General features: G+C 37.2%; 1 protein-coding gene across 4 annotated transcripts; it reads right to left on the bottom strand.

Moving 5' to 3' along the window:
• Positions 1-582: 582 nt before the first annotated feature.
• Positions 583-16,790, bottom strand: LOC103481269 (gap junction gamma-1 protein-like). 4 transcript variants are annotated; one of them, XM_008436657.2, is made up of 5 exons: positions 16,670-16,790; positions 13,069-13,374; positions 11,707-11,734; positions 11,325-11,396; positions 583-2,825 (listed from the first exon to the last, which is right to left on the bottom strand). In XM_008436657.2, the coding sequence occupies exon 5, from the start codon at positions 2,770-2,772 to the stop codon at positions 1,399-1,401; it is 1,374 nt and encodes a 457-aa protein (XP_008434879.1). In that variant the 5' UTR covers positions 2,773-2,825; positions 11,325-11,396; positions 11,707-11,734; positions 13,069-13,374; positions 16,670-16,790; the 3' UTR covers positions 583-1,398. The 4 variants fall into 4 exon arrangements, with proteins under 4 accessions (XP_008434879.1, XP_008434878.1, XP_008434876.1 ...); XM_008436656.2 differs by lacking the exon at positions 11,707-11,734 and having other exon boundaries at positions 13,251-13,374; XM_008436654.2 differs by lacking the exon at positions 11,707-11,734.
• Between the last annotated feature and the right edge of the window lie 288 nt (positions 16,791-17,078).

Raw genomic sequence — 17,078 nt, forward strand, 5'->3', positions numbered from 1 at the left:
TTTATATTTTGTGTTTTCAGTCAAATTTGGAAAAACTATTCTATTTGTTTTACTAAGACATGCGTATTTATTTTTTATATTAAATATACTTATATTAAATATACTCTTAGAACTATACTTAGAAAATTGTACTATTTAAAAAGGATAAAGTGATCAGATCAGAGCAACGTAAGCAGGTTATCCATCTAAATAAAATGTGTCATTGTTTTGTGTCCACGGTTCAGCTGTTTTAGACTAGCTTCTCGTTTCCAATAGTGTGCCTATATATCAATTATCGCCATCCAATAAAACTAAATTTAGCTTATAAAAGGACTCAAGTAAAATATAGTTTACCGAATAAAGCAATACAGGTATATTCCACCTGTAGATATGCTTTTTGGGGGTAAATCTTACTGCGGCTTTCATTTTATGTAGATTAGCTTCAGGAACTAAAACCAGTTGTTTACTTTTTCCCAGCAGATGGCGATGTTTCTGTAAATATCAAGGAGTAAAAAAATCCAGAAATCATTAATTTTTTAATATGATAATCACATTTAAATACGTTTTTTTGAAAACTGTTTTATGAAAGACAAACTCAACAAAGAAAATAGAGACTTTTTTATTGAAAACATGCTGTTATTTGGCAGTAAAAAAATATCTTTGAACAAGCCCAAACCCTTTCAGTTTGAAAATCAATCAACTCTATACCAGGCCAGGTAAAACATGAAGTTGGGCTCTGCATTAACCGTTGAACTAATGTAGGAATAAGTTGCACAGAAAAGTTGGCTCAGCAGAAAAACAAACTGTTCTGCATACTCAGAAACATTAGTTAGGAATTAGAAGCATCTGTACATAGAGCTGGTCATGTCCACTTTAGTGAGAACAGTTTATTTATAAAAAAAAAAGTTAAGCAGTTCTTTGGCTCTTCAATGAAGGCACTTAAAACGGAGGCCTCTAATGCCAGATATAACTGACATTTTTAAAATCAAATAAAAAATAAAAATAATAAAAATACCAGGATACAAGTATCTACTCTGTATTTCTTAAGAGAAATACACCTGTCTTACCATTTTCAACACATTTTTGCTTATAGATGTTTAAAGTTATGTAGTCGGGTTTGGCTAATCTCTTCTATAACTGCTAAGTGTCAAATGTAAACAACAAAATAATGAAAAATACTGTAGAGGAGTCGCTAATGCTAACTGAAATAAGCCCTTGAATACTTTATTTGTCCCTGAAGAACCTGGTTTTACCCAAAAGTTACTTGGATAAGCAAATGTTTTAACCGGGATTGACACTGTAGGAGATTGTTTTCAGAAATACAGAGACTTTTACTGAATGGTGCTTTTGAGAAAATCTCTGTGGTGTAGCTGCATCAGTTGTAACCCAAGTTCTGTGTCTGAACAGTGTTTCTTTATTTCAGATCCACTCAGAACTCTTTATCACTCCGTATTTGCTGCTGCTGCTTGTGCCGCTGCTGCCCTTGTTGGTCTCGGCCTTTCCGGAGGCGTGACGGGACGCCTGCCGGTGTTTACGTTCATGGTTGGGTTTGCTGTTGTTGTTGTTACCGTGGCCCTGCAGCGAACAACTGGTCTGGTTGTTCGCATTCAGCTTCTTCTGCGCCTGGCCCACGTCTTTCTGGGCACTTCTGGGACCGTCGCCCCTCCCAGCCCGGCACAGGTTCTCGTCGTTGTTGACGTACTGCTGTCGCTCCTCCTGGGCGATGTTCACGTGGTTCTGTCGGCACGCGATCTTGGCGTGGGTGAGGTCGGTGATGGGAAGAGGTGGGATGTGGTTCCCCTTAGACACCACGAGAGGTTTGACGGCGATGTTGTATCCTGGAGGGGCTGGAGATTCATTCCAGGTGAAAGGGGAGCTGCAGTGGTCGTCGCTCAGCCCCGCCTCATTCACTGCTTTATTCCTCTTTGTGAGTCCGTACAGCTCGTTGTCACGCAGCTGCAGCTGGCGGGAACGTGCCATTTCACAGATGGTGCCAATGCCCAGGTGAAGCATCTCCCATAAATTGAGCACCAGGCAGAGCAAAGAGACGGCGTACATGATGAGGAGGAAGATGGTTTTCTCCGTGGGCCGCGACACGAAGCAGTCCACGCTGTGCGGACAGGGCAGGTCGGAGCAAACGTATCTGGAAGGCACTGCAAATCCGTACAGCACATACTGTCCACAGAGGAAGCCCACCTCCAGGACGGAACGCGCCAACAGCTGGAAGACATAAATGCGCATCAGCCCGTCTTCTTTAATCCGCTGACGACCATCATGGCGGACCTTTTCTTTCACTTGTCTCTCATTACTGTCTCCCTTCGCAGCTAGACTCCCATCGTCCTCCGCCACTTCGTAGATCATCGGGTCTTCCTCGTCGTCGTCCTCAGCCTCTTCCACGCCCCTGTGCTGCTTCCTGCTCCCCAGGTAGCGCTTCTTGAGTTTGTTTCGCGGAAATCTCCTCACTCTCCCCTTATCTGCCTGCTCTTCTGCCCGAGCGATTTTGTTCACAGCGTAGCCAAGATACATGAGGGACGGCGCAGCCACCAGGATGGTTTGGAAAACCCAGAAGCGGACGTGGGACAGAGGAGCGAAGGCGTCGTAGCAGACGTTCTCACAGCCCGGCTGGGCCGAGTTGCAGACAAACTTGCTCTGCTCATCGTAGTAGATCGACTCGCCTCCCACGGCTGTCAAGACGATGCGGAAGACGAGGAGGACGGTGAGCCAGATCTTGCCCACAAACGTGGAGTGATTGTGAATTTCCTCCAGCAAGCGCGTCAGGAAGCTCCAGCTCATGGTAATGGCAGGAAAACTACAGCCAGAGCCAGCATACGCCTTCCGTTAGCGACCTGTGGACGGGAAGAAAAACCAGCTTAGAGATATTCAAAGTTTATTACTTGACTCTAGAAAACTTTAGGTAACTTCTTCCTCAGTTGTTGTGTTTTCTACAAATGAAAAAAAAAAGAAGATTAGATATTATAAATCAATATCTAGCAAAGAGTTGCAAAAAAGAGGCAAAGACAGAATCAAAAGTTCTGAAATAAAACTGTACCAGATTTATATAAAATAACTTAAAGGTGACCAATTAGGTTAGGATAGGTCCACGTGACATAAAAGAAAAACCTTTACATTTTTTACAAAAAAAACCATTGTTAGATAATGAGGTCTGCTCAGTTCTGCCTATTTTGAGCTCATTTCATAATGAGATGTTTTAGGGCCTCCTGTCACTTTAAATCCAAATAAGCCGCTGCTGGCCACGTTTACACTCTCATACGAAAATGGCTGAAAACAGATTGCACAATTATACAACCATACATTTCTGAAAAGTCAATAACAAAACCCTTGTTTTCCAGCAGCCATTGTACAGCACCTTCAGGGGTAAACCAGCTGACTAAACGTATAGGAGCTCAGAGTGGGTTGTCATGTTTTTATGAGGTGGGAGTGCAAAATCATTAAAAGTGAAAGAAAAAAACTTTAAAAACATTAATCTAAGAGCAATTAATATATAATGTGAGTCACTTAAATAACCGAGTAAATGAAATAAATTGACTTTTCGGTATTAATCAACTAAACAGTCATAAAATGACTGTTTTTAAATTTTACAAAAATGTATGTAAAACTTGCATTTGATATCCAGCTCTGGAAAATATTAAGACCTGTTAAAACTATCAGTTTATCTGATTTTACTTTTTATCTGTATATGTTTTGAGTAAAATGAACATTATTCTTTTATTCTATGAACTGCTGACAACATGTCTCTGAAATTCCAAGCAAATATTTTTTTTATTTATTTGCAGAAAATGAGAAATGGTCAAAATAACCAAAAAGGTGCAGAGTTTTCAGACCTCAAATGATGCAAAGAAAACAAGTTCATATTCATTCAGAAACAACAATACTAATGTTTAACTCAGGAAGGGTTCAGAAACTAATACTTGGAGGAATAACCAGGTTTTCAACGGGGTTCAGTGCAGTGAGCTCTTAGTTTGTTTTCCAGAGCTGTAGATTCTTTTTAAACATATTTTATGAATATGTTTAATGTTTTCCATCTAATCTCTCAGGCATTGCTCCAGAAACCTCTCTGAATAAAATCTTCACCAGACAAGTCTAACATTTGTGCTCTGGAGCCCAACATGGTTTAAACACGTAAAGAATTAAGGTGTTGACAGCGGCTGTTTGCAAACCAAACCCAACAAATTAAAGCGTACTTCCTCTCCAACTGCCTACCCAAAACCAGCCCAGCCCTCAGAAGTCAGGACTGGCGGTTTTCTACATAATAAATGCCAGTTGTGTGGTAAAGCTGTGGCCCTGTGGCCCGCTTCTAATGGAGAGATACAAATCCCAAATGGGGGACGGTTTAAATAGGATCCTATTTGCACAAACGAGAAGAAATATCAACACGTACCTTTTTGGTGTATGAAGATGAGCAAATCTAAGAAAGAAAGAAAAATACTTTCCCAGGATTTAAAAAAAAAGACGATTCTCCCCATCCGCCCAAAGAAAACCATTGTTAATCTGTTCTCAACGAGCTTCTCGTCATGTGTGAGAAACAGGGTATATCCCCTAGTTGATGTCAGAACACAGGAAGTTTACCCAGATTATGTCTCCCCCGTTACACAGAATCTAAAAATAAGCATAAGGCTGCCAAGAGGAAAAGTCACAGGAAGAGATGGATGTGGTAGTCCGGAAACACTGACCAGCGTCTAGCATCTCCGGCCAACACCAGCCCTCTGGGAAACTGGATCACACAAAACGATCCAGTTTCCCTGTTTACATGCACGGGTAAAAAATAACACCAGAAATCACAAAACAAGACGAGACGAGACAAGAAAAATGAAATCTGTGTTTCTATGCGTGCCACAAAGACACTAAAAGAAGATAAGGTGACACTTTATTTTGAAGGGGTGTGCATAAGAGTGTCATAAACATGACGTAACACCTGGACATGAAGGAGTCTTCTTGAATGCCTACGACTTGTCATGAAGTGTCATTCCATAAATAATGACACTTTTAGTGCAAAGTTGGCAATTTTAATGGACTTTTAATGCAAGTTTTAGTACAGCTTTGCATTAAAAGTGTAATTATTTACAGAATGACACTTAATGACAACAGACAAACATTTATGAAGACTCCTTCATGTTCATTACAGGTGTTATGTCATATTTATGACAGCGTAATAATAATAATAGTCAAATTATCTTCAAGGTGTTTTTCCCGTATTTGTTGTTTTTGTAGGGTGTCACCGTTTCAGGTTATGACTCTGTAATAACATCTGAACTTAATTTAGGTTTCTTTACACCTCTGTACCAGGCCAGTAGTTGGTGAGGGTGAATTATATAATTAGTCATTTATTGGCTGTTTATATTCACTGATTGACAAAATGTGTGACGTGGGACACATTTAAAGATACAGTTTACAGATCTGGAAAAAATTAAGAACACCCACTGCACTGAACCCCACGGAAAACTTGATAAATGAACCTTTCAGTAATATTCTTGTAATAATCAAGTAAATAAAACATAAAATGACTGTTTTTATATAAATTTGACAAAAACGTATGTAAAACTTGCATTTGATATCCAGCTTTGGAAAAAATTAAGACCTGTTAAAACTATCAGTTTATCTGATTTTACTTTTTATCTGAATATGTGAGTAAAATGAACATTATTCTTTTATTCTATGAACTGCTGACAACATGTCTCTGAAATTCCAAGCAAAGATTTTTTATTTATTTGCAGAAAATGAGAAATGGTCAAAATAACCAAAAAGGTGCAGAACTTTCAGACCTCAAATGATGCAAAGAAAACAAGTTCATGTTCATTCAGAAACAACAATACTAATGTTCAACTCAGAAAATAATATATCATATTCCATCAAACACCAATTTCTGAACTTTTCCTGAGTTTAAACATTAGTATTGTTGTTTATAAATTGATATGAACTTGTTTTCTTTACATTATTTGGGGTCTGAAAGCTCCGCATCTTTTTTGTTATTTTGACCAAATAGTAAATTTTTGGTTGGAATTTCGGAGGCATGTTGTCAGTAGATCTTAAAACAAAAGAACAATGTCCATTTTACTCAAACTTATACCTACAGGTGGTAAAATCAGAGAAACTGATCATTTTAAGTGGACTGAGCTGTATAGTCATCTACAGTTGGCTTCAATTTTTTTAGAAAATATAAATGTAAACTGTCCAAGTGAGAGCTTCTGTACTGAAGTGAACCTGACACATATACCACACATTACGTAACCATTTAACGCCTCCATTTAACGTGCAGACGCCCCTCTGCTGCGGCTGAACTCCAACTCTTCAGGAAGGCTTCACAGGAACAGATTTCACTGAGATAATAAAAGAATAAATGTAAAATTATTCTGAGGCCATCAGGTTATGAAATCTGATTAAACCCATTTCCATCATTAATTTGATTTCTGATGAATAACTGTCGTTCAGTTTCATTTGCATCTGTAAATAAAATATTTACTATGTGATTACTAAGAACTTCCTTTAACCTGCGCATGCCGACTCTTCCTGGACGCCACACATCTCCACGGTTTTGCCTAATAATAGACCGTCACCAGCGGCTGCGTTAACACGCTTCCTGACGTCTGCTGCTGCTTTGAAGAAAAACACCATCCCTTTTCACGGCTTCATTAACGGCCACGTGACGTTTGAAAGTGCACATCTGGCCACGTTGTGTAACGAAACATGTGGAGGGCCAGTGGCGCAGCTCCTTCCACCCCAAACACGGATCCCACTGACAAACACAAACCGGTGCCACCCTCCACCTTCTTCTTCTGCTAACCGAAACATGTCCCTGCAGGACTGTGAGCAGGGAGATCGTCGGCTTCAAACTCATCGTTTTTAAGATCATCAGTGGTCTTAAAGGGCCGGCTGTGCCGGAATGTAACGATAGAACCACTCAAACTGTTAAAATATACCTGCATTTTATAAGAATTTCTTAAAATTAAAAGTTTTTTCACATTGTTCAGTTCACTAATTTTGTGGATTTAGAAATAGCTTCAAGGAATTTTGTGATATTTGCGTTTATATATCGTCACATCGATCACAGACRAACTAATAACTTGATATCAAACGTTGAGGCAGCGGCGTTGTAAAAGTGCAAAATACTGCCACCTACAGGTGGGAGTTAGAGGTCAGTTAAAAGTTAAACCCAATGGTTTTGACCATTTTCGCTGAAAATTTGCACTAAACTTTAGTTATGCATTGGCAAGAAAAAAAAAAGTGGGAATCTATTTTAATGTGAATTTCCACAAACACAGAATCACAGAAAACTGGGTGGACTGATTGATTTGATGTAATTTAGCGTCTGGAGTCCAGAGGGTCACACAAAAAGCTGTGGCGGGCCAGAAAAGTAGCGATTTGCATTTTGTACACACCCACCCAGAGGGCAACTTATACCCGCTTTGACAACAGATTATTAATTTTCTTTGACTTATTTATAGTCTACAGTTACAAATTCCGATTAAGTTGCTGTAGTAAATAGTTATTGCCAGCAGGAAGTCGCTTATTGTTATCGTGATTTGATCAGAGGTGATGATCTGTCAAAGTAAAAAAAAGCCCAAAAGGGAATCAGAACCACAATGACCAGAAATAGTGACAATTATAATAGAATAAACAAAAATAAACAGATTATTTTAAATCTTATACACAGAATTTATGGCTCAATAAATCCGTTCAGATGAAGGTAATATTGTTTTGCAACTTTTCCTCGTGGTTTCATTCAGAAATACATAAAATGTTTTCTGTGATAACATTATGCAGACATTTTATTAATCTGACAGCAAAACAAAACTCTAGGGCTGTGTAATAATATCGATTTTGCGATATCAATATTTTCTTTCCTAGAAAAAAAATGTATATTCATCCACAAGTATCGTAACATCCAACTGTCACCTTGCTCACTCACTGCTTGCTTCGCCGGGAGAGGGATTCGGTCATCAGGCTTATAGTGACTCCTTCAGATGTTCAGTGTCAAGGTTAAAAAGGTATCAAACTATTCAGAGCAGGTACTTGGTGCACTTTATTTACTTTACAAAAGCATGTAAGCTACAGTTTGTACTGTTTCATTAAAAGAAACATGTTTTCTCACCATTTCTTTGATTCATTTTGTCCAGCTGTCGACTTTAAGTCTGTGTCCAACCAGAGCCAGGTATTGTGCAGTTGGTGCTTTTAATCAGTTTTCAGTTGAATTAATTCAGTCCAACTCTATAACATTCACAAAATGTCACCAAAATCACTCTGTCCCTCAAAAATCTTTCAGAAAATCGCAAAAGTGTATTGAATTGTATCGTTTGCTTAATATCGCAATATATATCGTATCGTGAGCAGAATATTGCGTATCGTATCGTTAGATTATTGTATCACTACAGCCCTACAAAACTACAAATATTTTAAAGCCAATAACAGGTGAAGGGTTTTTTTGCAAGAGGAAAATGATTCCTCACAAGTTAAGCATATTTCTAGTTGAAAGAGGTTTGTTTCAAAGCCATTCCAGTTACTTCACTGCCAACATGAAGCAGTTCATAAAGTCTTTAATAAGATCTAGAATCTCAATTAAACATAACTTGAGAAAAATATATAAGAAAACAAAGAGTAGAGCCTCGTGGTTCATCTACAAGGACAAATCTGAGACCACAAACAGAAAAATTGTATCGGGACACAAAATATGAAGTCGTCTTTGCAAAATATTGCTTCGTTCTGCCTAAAACCTCAACGCAACAGATGCTAAAGTCAAGGACTCATTTTGTTTGTTGCATTTCCAAACATTTGGTTGCACTGTTTATATCATTTTCATTTAAAAGATTTAGCTGCCACATCTTAACAATTTGGGGAATTTCATTTTGTGCAATAATATCTTGTAATTTTGCTCAGATTATGTGAAGTCTGCCACCTAATGCAGCGAAAACAAACGTTGCTTGTTCACAAACATTTCCTTATCTGAAAACAAAGATTGTCTTCAACAGTTTCCTCTAAAGTGAGTTCACACATTTTGGGCTTGCGTTCTTCATTCGGTCCGACTCTTTGCAGAAAAGTACCGTACAATAATAAAGACAAAGAAAAATGAAACGTGGCTTCCAGATATTCTTTTAGAACACAAAACGTGCATTTAAGGAGCTAAACTCAGGGCGATTCTGGGGAAAACCTGCAAGAGGCCCCAAAAGACTGGTGTGAGTTTCACCTTCCTGCAGGACAACAACCATCAGCATGCAGTCAGAACCGTAGCAGAATGTAATAACGTGTTGGAATGGCCCAATTAAAGATCTGAGGCACAAACTAACACCACATACCATGTGACTAGAGCTTTTCTGCACTGAGGAACTGGGCTGTTACCTGTTGGCAGAAGTGCAAATTGGTAGACACACACACCCCAAAGTTAACACAACACTTTTCAGAAGTAAATATAATACATTACATCGTTTCACATTACAACAGCAAACTTTGTAGTGTAAAAAATGTCTTTAAAAAAAAGGTGCAAGAGGTATTTAATACTTCTGTAAGGTCGTGTAAAGTTCACCTGTGTAGTTAAAATACTGGAAAAGGTCAGCGTTTGTGAAAGAGGCCTGAATATCCCAAACTGAGAAGCTGGGAGTGGCGCCGCACACCGACTCCAGATGTCTCCCATCCCGAGGCCAAGAACCTCCTGTTTCCTATAGAGCCCATAAAAGAGCCAGCTTCGTACAAGCCCGTCTAAGTGGGCTTCAAGCTGTGAACATGAAGGTTTGTGGTTGCTTTCAAAGCCCTAACAGCGATGCTCCACCCAAAGGCTATTTGAGATTGAAACACTCACCGACTATTTACATAAAAAGGCAACTTTAAAAAGTTTGCAACTTGCTGACACCGCCGTTTCACACAGTAAACTGATGGGAATTCTCCATTAAACTGATTCTCCTGAGTCTGCATTAAGGTGATCCGATTAAAAAAAAGGGACGTAAATGACTTACAATTGGACAAAACCAGTCATGATGCAAACTTCTGCACGGTTTCCATTTCAAATAAAACAAACAAATTATATATGTGGGAGGCAAAATGTGAAAAGTATACAAACACAAGAAAAAGATAACAAAATTGGTGTCAGGATCTGTTTCCATAAAAATGTCATACTTAATTTGATGGATGACAAATTTATGGCGATAAACGACATTATTGTTGTTTTCAGACAACAGTAACGGCATAAAAACGCAGGAACACATTCTCAGCGATCAATAAACTGTAAATTCAAATGAACATCTAACTTTAGAACTGGAAGACATTTTAAATATCCAAATTAAAATGAACAGAAACAACAAATAAAATTAATTATGGAGTCTCTGTTAACAAAACTGTCCTTGAGACCAAAACTGAAGAGTTTTGTCATCCAGTTTTTGGTAGAAAGAGAAAAGAGAAAATGCGTTCAATAAGTTATTGAACTTGTTTTAATTTAATTAATTTTTTACTTACTGTGACATATCTAATCAATACATTGATTGGGAAACTTTGGTGAATAACCTAAAAACCACAGTTTGGGACAGAAAATAATTAATGCATAAATAACAGAGAGATTAAAACCAGACTTTTTGCTCTGTTGATACATTTCCAAATCATTTATTATTTCCTTTTACTTAATAAGAGTCAAAATTTTATGTTTTTCTTGAAAGCGACAACTAAATTGTCTCAGTTTTTTGCAGTTCAACCTTGATAGGCAAACAAAACATTGGCTGTAACTGAAACAGTTTTAGAAAAAGGACACGCAAAATTCTGCTGCGCTTTTTAAAAAGCTGAAGTTTTATAAAACCAGCATTCAAAATGCAACTACACCTGCGTTGCTCTGCAAACGATAAACACAGTTTGAGCCAATACACTCATAGTCACATTTCTAATGAAAAAAAGTTTAGAAGTGATAAAAAAAAACATGTTTTTCAGCCATTATTTACCCATTTGTTGTCAAATCACTTAAATATTGCAATGTTAGATGTTTCCTCTTGGGATAAAAGTTTATAATACACTAGAAACCGTAAAAACACCTTATGTGGCAATGAGAAAGCATCACAAGTCTTTCTAGGAAGTCGGTTTACTAGGGTGTAATTTGAGGAAGGTTAACAGTTTTAAAAAATTCAATACCACCCAACCCCACTGTATAAACCATCAATTATCCTCCCACACAGCTGGGACCTAACTGGTTCCTGTTGGAATAAAATGTTATTTAAACAAGAAGTTTCATAGACACATGGAGAGCGCAACAAAAAAAAATTACACCACTTTGAACTCTCACTTTTTATATAAGAACACAAAAAAAATCTATATTTTCTTTCTAAAAATATTTAAGAAACATGAGAGAATAATGGCGTTACCTTTTTGTGTAATTATTTGATCCTCTCCAACTTGACGTCTTCTCCGATATCTTGAATTTAAACCCCATCTGCCTGCAGAGAGAACAGAAAAGCAGCCAAACAACTTTAAGATAAGAATAAAAAAAGTGCTTAAATTAAAAAAAATAAATAACTGTACTTCTCATCAACATTGGCACATCTGGAACGGAAGTTCCCCATAACAAGCTGTCATTAATTTTAGGCTCAGTAAAATCCAACATCATGACTATTAGTTATAACCTAAGCAGTCGTTTTGGTTTTGTGGCAGTTTGTTTTTTTTCAAGCTAAAATTGATTTGACCCATATATATTTTTTTTTTATTTAGCACTTTGATAAAATTTATCCGAAATTATAAAATACTTACAAAAGCCAAATCTGAGCATTTTTCCTCACTGCAAGCACATAATTAAAAGGTTAGTTTGTCATTCAATAAACAATTATCCTATTTATGAAAACCCACACACAAATGGCCAGGTTAACCATCAGAAATAGACTGGTCAAACATTGAAAGATTGTTTCCCCTACGTCTTATGCGTCAATATTAAAATAAACACAATGCCTGATCAAACCTGCCCTGGCTTATTTTACACTAAAACACATTTTAAAACACTTTAAAATGACAAATTGTGTTTTAAAGCAGGTCTAAAATAATTTAGGCCTGGTTTGATCAAAGTTATTGTGGTTTGCAATAACTACAATAACATAAGTGCAGAAAAAAAGTCAAACTTCTGATTTTAATCTCAGAATTATAAGAGTCAGAATTCTGACATTAAACTCAGATTTCTGACTTTAAAAATCTGAAAAAAATCTAATGAATTCTGATACTTAATCTCAAAATCACAACTTTTTTCACTGAATTCTGTTTTTTTTTTTGAGAATTTTCTTTTAGAAAAAAGTCAGAATTCCAACTTTAATCTCAGAAATTAGACTTTTTTTGTTGAATTTAATGAAAAGTCAGAATTCTGAATTTAATTTTAAAACTTTTAATCTTAAATTTTCAAGAAGGTGGTCAGAATTTTGGCCATCTCAAAGTTCTGACTTTTTAGGCAACATCTTTAAATTCTACGTTGGAATTTTGGAGGGAAAAATTTCAGCGGCTGTAATTAAAAACCAACTTGCTTCCATGTTTAAAATTTGCTCCCCAGATCATGTTGTAGAATCTGTGAGTGCACTAAAATGCTATAAAAATCCTTTAAAATAATTAGCCAGGTAATTAAATTTAGTAGAATTTGTAATTGTAACATCAGATGGCGTAATATTAGATTTTAAATCAAATGTCGCAGACATTTTTAAACAGGCAAATCTACAGGTTGCCTAGGAGCTAAAAAAAATTGTGATTTTGATGCTAGCAACTTGCTAACACGAGCAAACTTTAGCCTAGCAAGAAATTCTGAAATATTAAGAAAATATATCATTTTAATTTTAAACACGAGTTCATTTTAATGAAGCTTGATCCACTAATACGAGAAACATTCTTATTTTGCCAAAAATATTTTTAAATGACAATTATTTCCATTGCTAGCAGACGGTAAAAAAAACTGAATTAGTTAAGCTTCGAACTTTTAAAGTTGATTCTTAGCAAAGTGACACATTTTTAGAAATACAAATCTATATTTCTTTAACTCACCGTTTGTTCTCCGAATAATTTGTCAGCGTTTTTCTTTACCAATTTGATTCCCCCCCCCCCCAAAAAAATTTATTTCACACTTTATTTTTTCTTGCTCACCTTTTCCGAGCGCATCGTCGAGTTTTAACGTTTTCAACCGGCAGAATGCAGAAAGTCCAGCAAAGCAACCGCTGGCTAAAAAAAACAAAAGATCTCCGGCCAAAACAGCAGCAGCAGCGCTGACTCCCTGCTTTTACTGCTCATTAAAATACTAAAGGATGCGTAAAGAGGTTGTGCCTTACTTTTAAAAACAACATCTCCTCTTCTGTCTTCTCCCGGAGAGCCGCAGAAACGCAGCGCGGATGGTGCTGAAGACAAACTGACTGAAACTCCCTGAGTGAATCAAGAAAGGAGGAGTTTGACTTTCTGTGTGTGAGAGAGAGAAAGTCAGACATCACAGGATTGTTTTTTTATTTATTTATTATGGGTTTGATACAGTAAACAAAATAGTCTTCCTTTTGTCTAGTTTTATTCTTAATCTTTATTGTTTTAGGACTATATAATCCAATTCTGCCGACAAAATCATTTTAAATACTTATTAATGCTTTTGACTTTTCTTGTTTATTAGGCTTAAATACGCTAAAGGCAAAGACTGAGCAAACTCTTAAACCACATGTGTCAAACTCGAGGCCTGAGGGCCACATTTGGCCCGCCATAAGTTTTTTATACGGCCCTCTGAACCAAGACTGTCAAACTCATTTTTATTTCAGGACACGTCAAGATCATGAACATACTCAAATAAAACTACCCATTAAAGTGTTCAAATGTGAATAAATATTTGATAAGTCCTTCTTAATGTTAAATAATGTTGAGCTTTTTTTCACATGAATGTATTTTGATAGAATACAAATAAAAACTGCTTTAAACCTTCTAGGCTGAACGTGTCGGTGACAATCCAGCCAAATTTGCAGTACTGTAATTCCACCACAAATTGTGCTATCTGAAAAATTTCAATGGTTTATGAAAGGGGAGACGTTGCGCTTTCCAGCCAATATCAGGTTATTACGGTAATTTTACTCCCACCATAGCAGAAAGTGAAATTAATCTGAGGGACGCTCCTTTAATAGACGGTAAATTGCGAAAATAACTTGCTAGATATTGAAAGTACCAGTTGTTATGGATACATGGGCAAATATATTTACTCACAGGACATTTAAAGAACTTTGTACAATTAAAATAAGCAGAAATATCCAGGTGAAGATTTGAAACTTAGGACTCAAATGGTTAACTTGACTAATACAATAATATTTAAACACACAACTGTTTTCTTAAAAGCTCTATTTATGTCTCTCTCTAAGATAATGAGCCTGCCAGAACTTTTTATGTGGCCCTCTAGACTAGTTAGTATATCATCAATGACAGCAGATAAACAGTTTTTCTGCAACAGGAAATTGTTTCTCCACCTTTAGCGCATTGAGCAGCGTACCGGAGGATGATTGACAGCGCTAAGATCCTCCTCTTGGCTCTAATTGGTCATTTTTGAGCAGAAGTTGCATTTTTTCGGATCACAACAGTGACACAAGGAGGAGCTCGTTTTCCCCCACAGACTATCTGTCTCATATCTTACTGTCACAACATGATGGCAGTTTTAATGAATATGGAAAACTAAAAAAAAAGTTTCACACTGCAGCTTTAACCCGCAGCTCTTCTCCTCACTCACACAGTTACATCTGAACTCACAGGTTCACAAAGATGGGAGGATTTATCTCTTCATATTGAACTTCCTCAAGGACATGCTGATAAAATTCATGCATTGTATCCTTTGCAGCTGGTGACCCTCAAACAAAGGAATCATTTTCTATGTCTGCAGCTTATCTCAAGGGCGTTAGATAAAATCCAGGCCAGACAGGCAACTCTTCCATCATCCTTTCCGACTGTTTGTCTCTGCCACCGTCAGAGCTATTAAGCTTGACTTTTGGCTGCCATTGTTCTTAAACTATCACCTGAGGAATCAAACGGGGAGGAGAGGCGGAAAACAACTCCAACCGTAATCAGCCTGATTGTGTATCGGCAYGAGAGGTATTATACTTTAATTCAAAATGACCTCCTACAGGCTTGAAGCTCCCCCTAAGTGAGTTATCTTTCACCTCGGGGTGGAGTAATTGAATGGAGAAGAGTCGATGGGGTTATCCATAAAAGCAATCATCAGACAGCGATGGCAATTTAAGGCATCTCAGCAGCAGAGGGTTTCCTGCTGCATCAGCTTCTGTGTGAAAATTGAGATGGTGACACAAGCTGGAGAAGAAACTYCAATATAATTTGTCATATATTGATCACTTTTCTCTGGAGGTCAGAGCAGGTTGCAGTATGTTCTTCCTATTAAGCAATAACAAACRGGGCAAATTGATCTTTATTATGCTGCAAACACAAATAAATGCAAAGTACTTTATCATGATTTTACATGATACACATTGTAGTGTATTTATTTATTTWATCTGTTTTTTACATATTTGTTAAAACTGTCGCTATGTTGTGACAGTAAAATATGAGACAGATAATCTGAGAAAAGATTAATGCCCTCCTCCTATTGCCTTCTGAAGAAATACACCGCTCCTGAGAAAAAACAACCAATCAGAGCCAAGTGGAGGGWCTTAGTGCTGTCAATCAACAACATGTACCAGCTGCTAAATATGCTAATGGTGGAGAAACGACGAAKGTTACAAGAAAACCGTTTATCCACCGTCATCAGTAGCTATGCTATCTAGCCTGAGCATTCACAACAGGCTCTGTTAAAGAGGGTGATTGGCAGCACTAAGATCCACCTCCTGGCTCTGATTGGTTGTTTCTGGTTAGTTCTGGGAGAAAGCAGAAGAGCTCAATGTTTACACCAATTATCAGTCTTATGCTATACAGTTTTAACAAATATGTGAAAAACTTTTTTTTTAATAAAGCGTATGTATTGCAGTAGAACGAAAATTGTAATTTTCAAAACATTTTACAAATGAAAGTCAGAAAAAAATTGACCCCTTCATACATTTTCACCCCTCTTTTTGAGTCCTTGTCCACATAGCTGGGTKTTTATAACTCGAATATCTCCATCACATCGTTTTAAAAWAATAAATGTCATWCACACAGGCTYSGTTTCAGAACCCGAAACCAATCCTGAACCGATGCGAACCTCAAAAATCCGTTCCTGAGCGTCGTTTTAAACATGCCAAACCCGTAGGGGGCGGTGTAGGGCAAACTTAAAACCTATCAGCCAATCAGATTGCTTCAAAACAACCACTGCTTCCTGTTTGGAATTAAACATGGCGCCAGGAAGTGTGGTAAAACTACTTTTAAATGGCRTATTAGAATATAAAGTTATTAAAACACAAGATATCGTCGATTAGGAATCATGTCAAAGACTGAATGTTGATATATTGGCACAGTATTTGCCACAGACCCTAAAAGTCATGAAGACACGCGAATACGACTTTTTCTTACCAGACTCTTTGGTCGGATATTTGACAAATAATCGTTTCCAGTTATTAAACTGAGTTTTGTGTGGATTAARAGCAAAATCACATAAAAATATATTCTTTTTTTTTCACAAAGTCCATCCTGTAAGGGTTGGTGTGACAAATCAGATCAGAGGATTGGTTTAAACAGAAGAGACAGATTATTAAGAACGCTGAATCGTCAGATTACTCCTGAGACTTTTTCAGCTTCTCAAACTCACATCATGACATGTTTTCTATGTCATCACAGCCTTGAGCTTCTTCTGTCGACGCCTGTAAGAGATGCTGAGCGATGTGTCATGATCTCCATCAGCAGCGGTCATCCCACTGTGAGCAGAGTCTCACAGAGGGCGGAAGGAGACAGAAGTTCAAATCCACTTCACTGAAATATATTTGGGACTTTAGATTTGGCGCCATCTGCTGGGTGAAAAGCTTAATATGAAGTTTAAAGCATATTCAGTGTAGCRCCTGAAAATAAATTAGGTAATTTAATGCAAGAACCGTTTTCAGTTTAGMAAWWRRWTWAAWWMWWWTWAAAWKKTTKSMAMMWYYWAMMRGKTTTTWWTYCSGGRWYSGKTTYMRRAAWWRKWAAWWRGRMYWAAWWMMAAMYKGSYKSCMRKTTTTTATTGA

Source organism: Poecilia reticulata, linkage group LG19 (genome assembly GCF_000633615.1).
Source record: "Poecilia reticulata strain Guanapo linkage group LG19, Guppy_female_1.0+MT, whole genome shotgun sequence".
NCBI classification, from domain to species: Eukaryota; Metazoa; Chordata; class Actinopteri; order Cyprinodontiformes; family Poeciliidae; genus Poecilia; species Poecilia reticulata.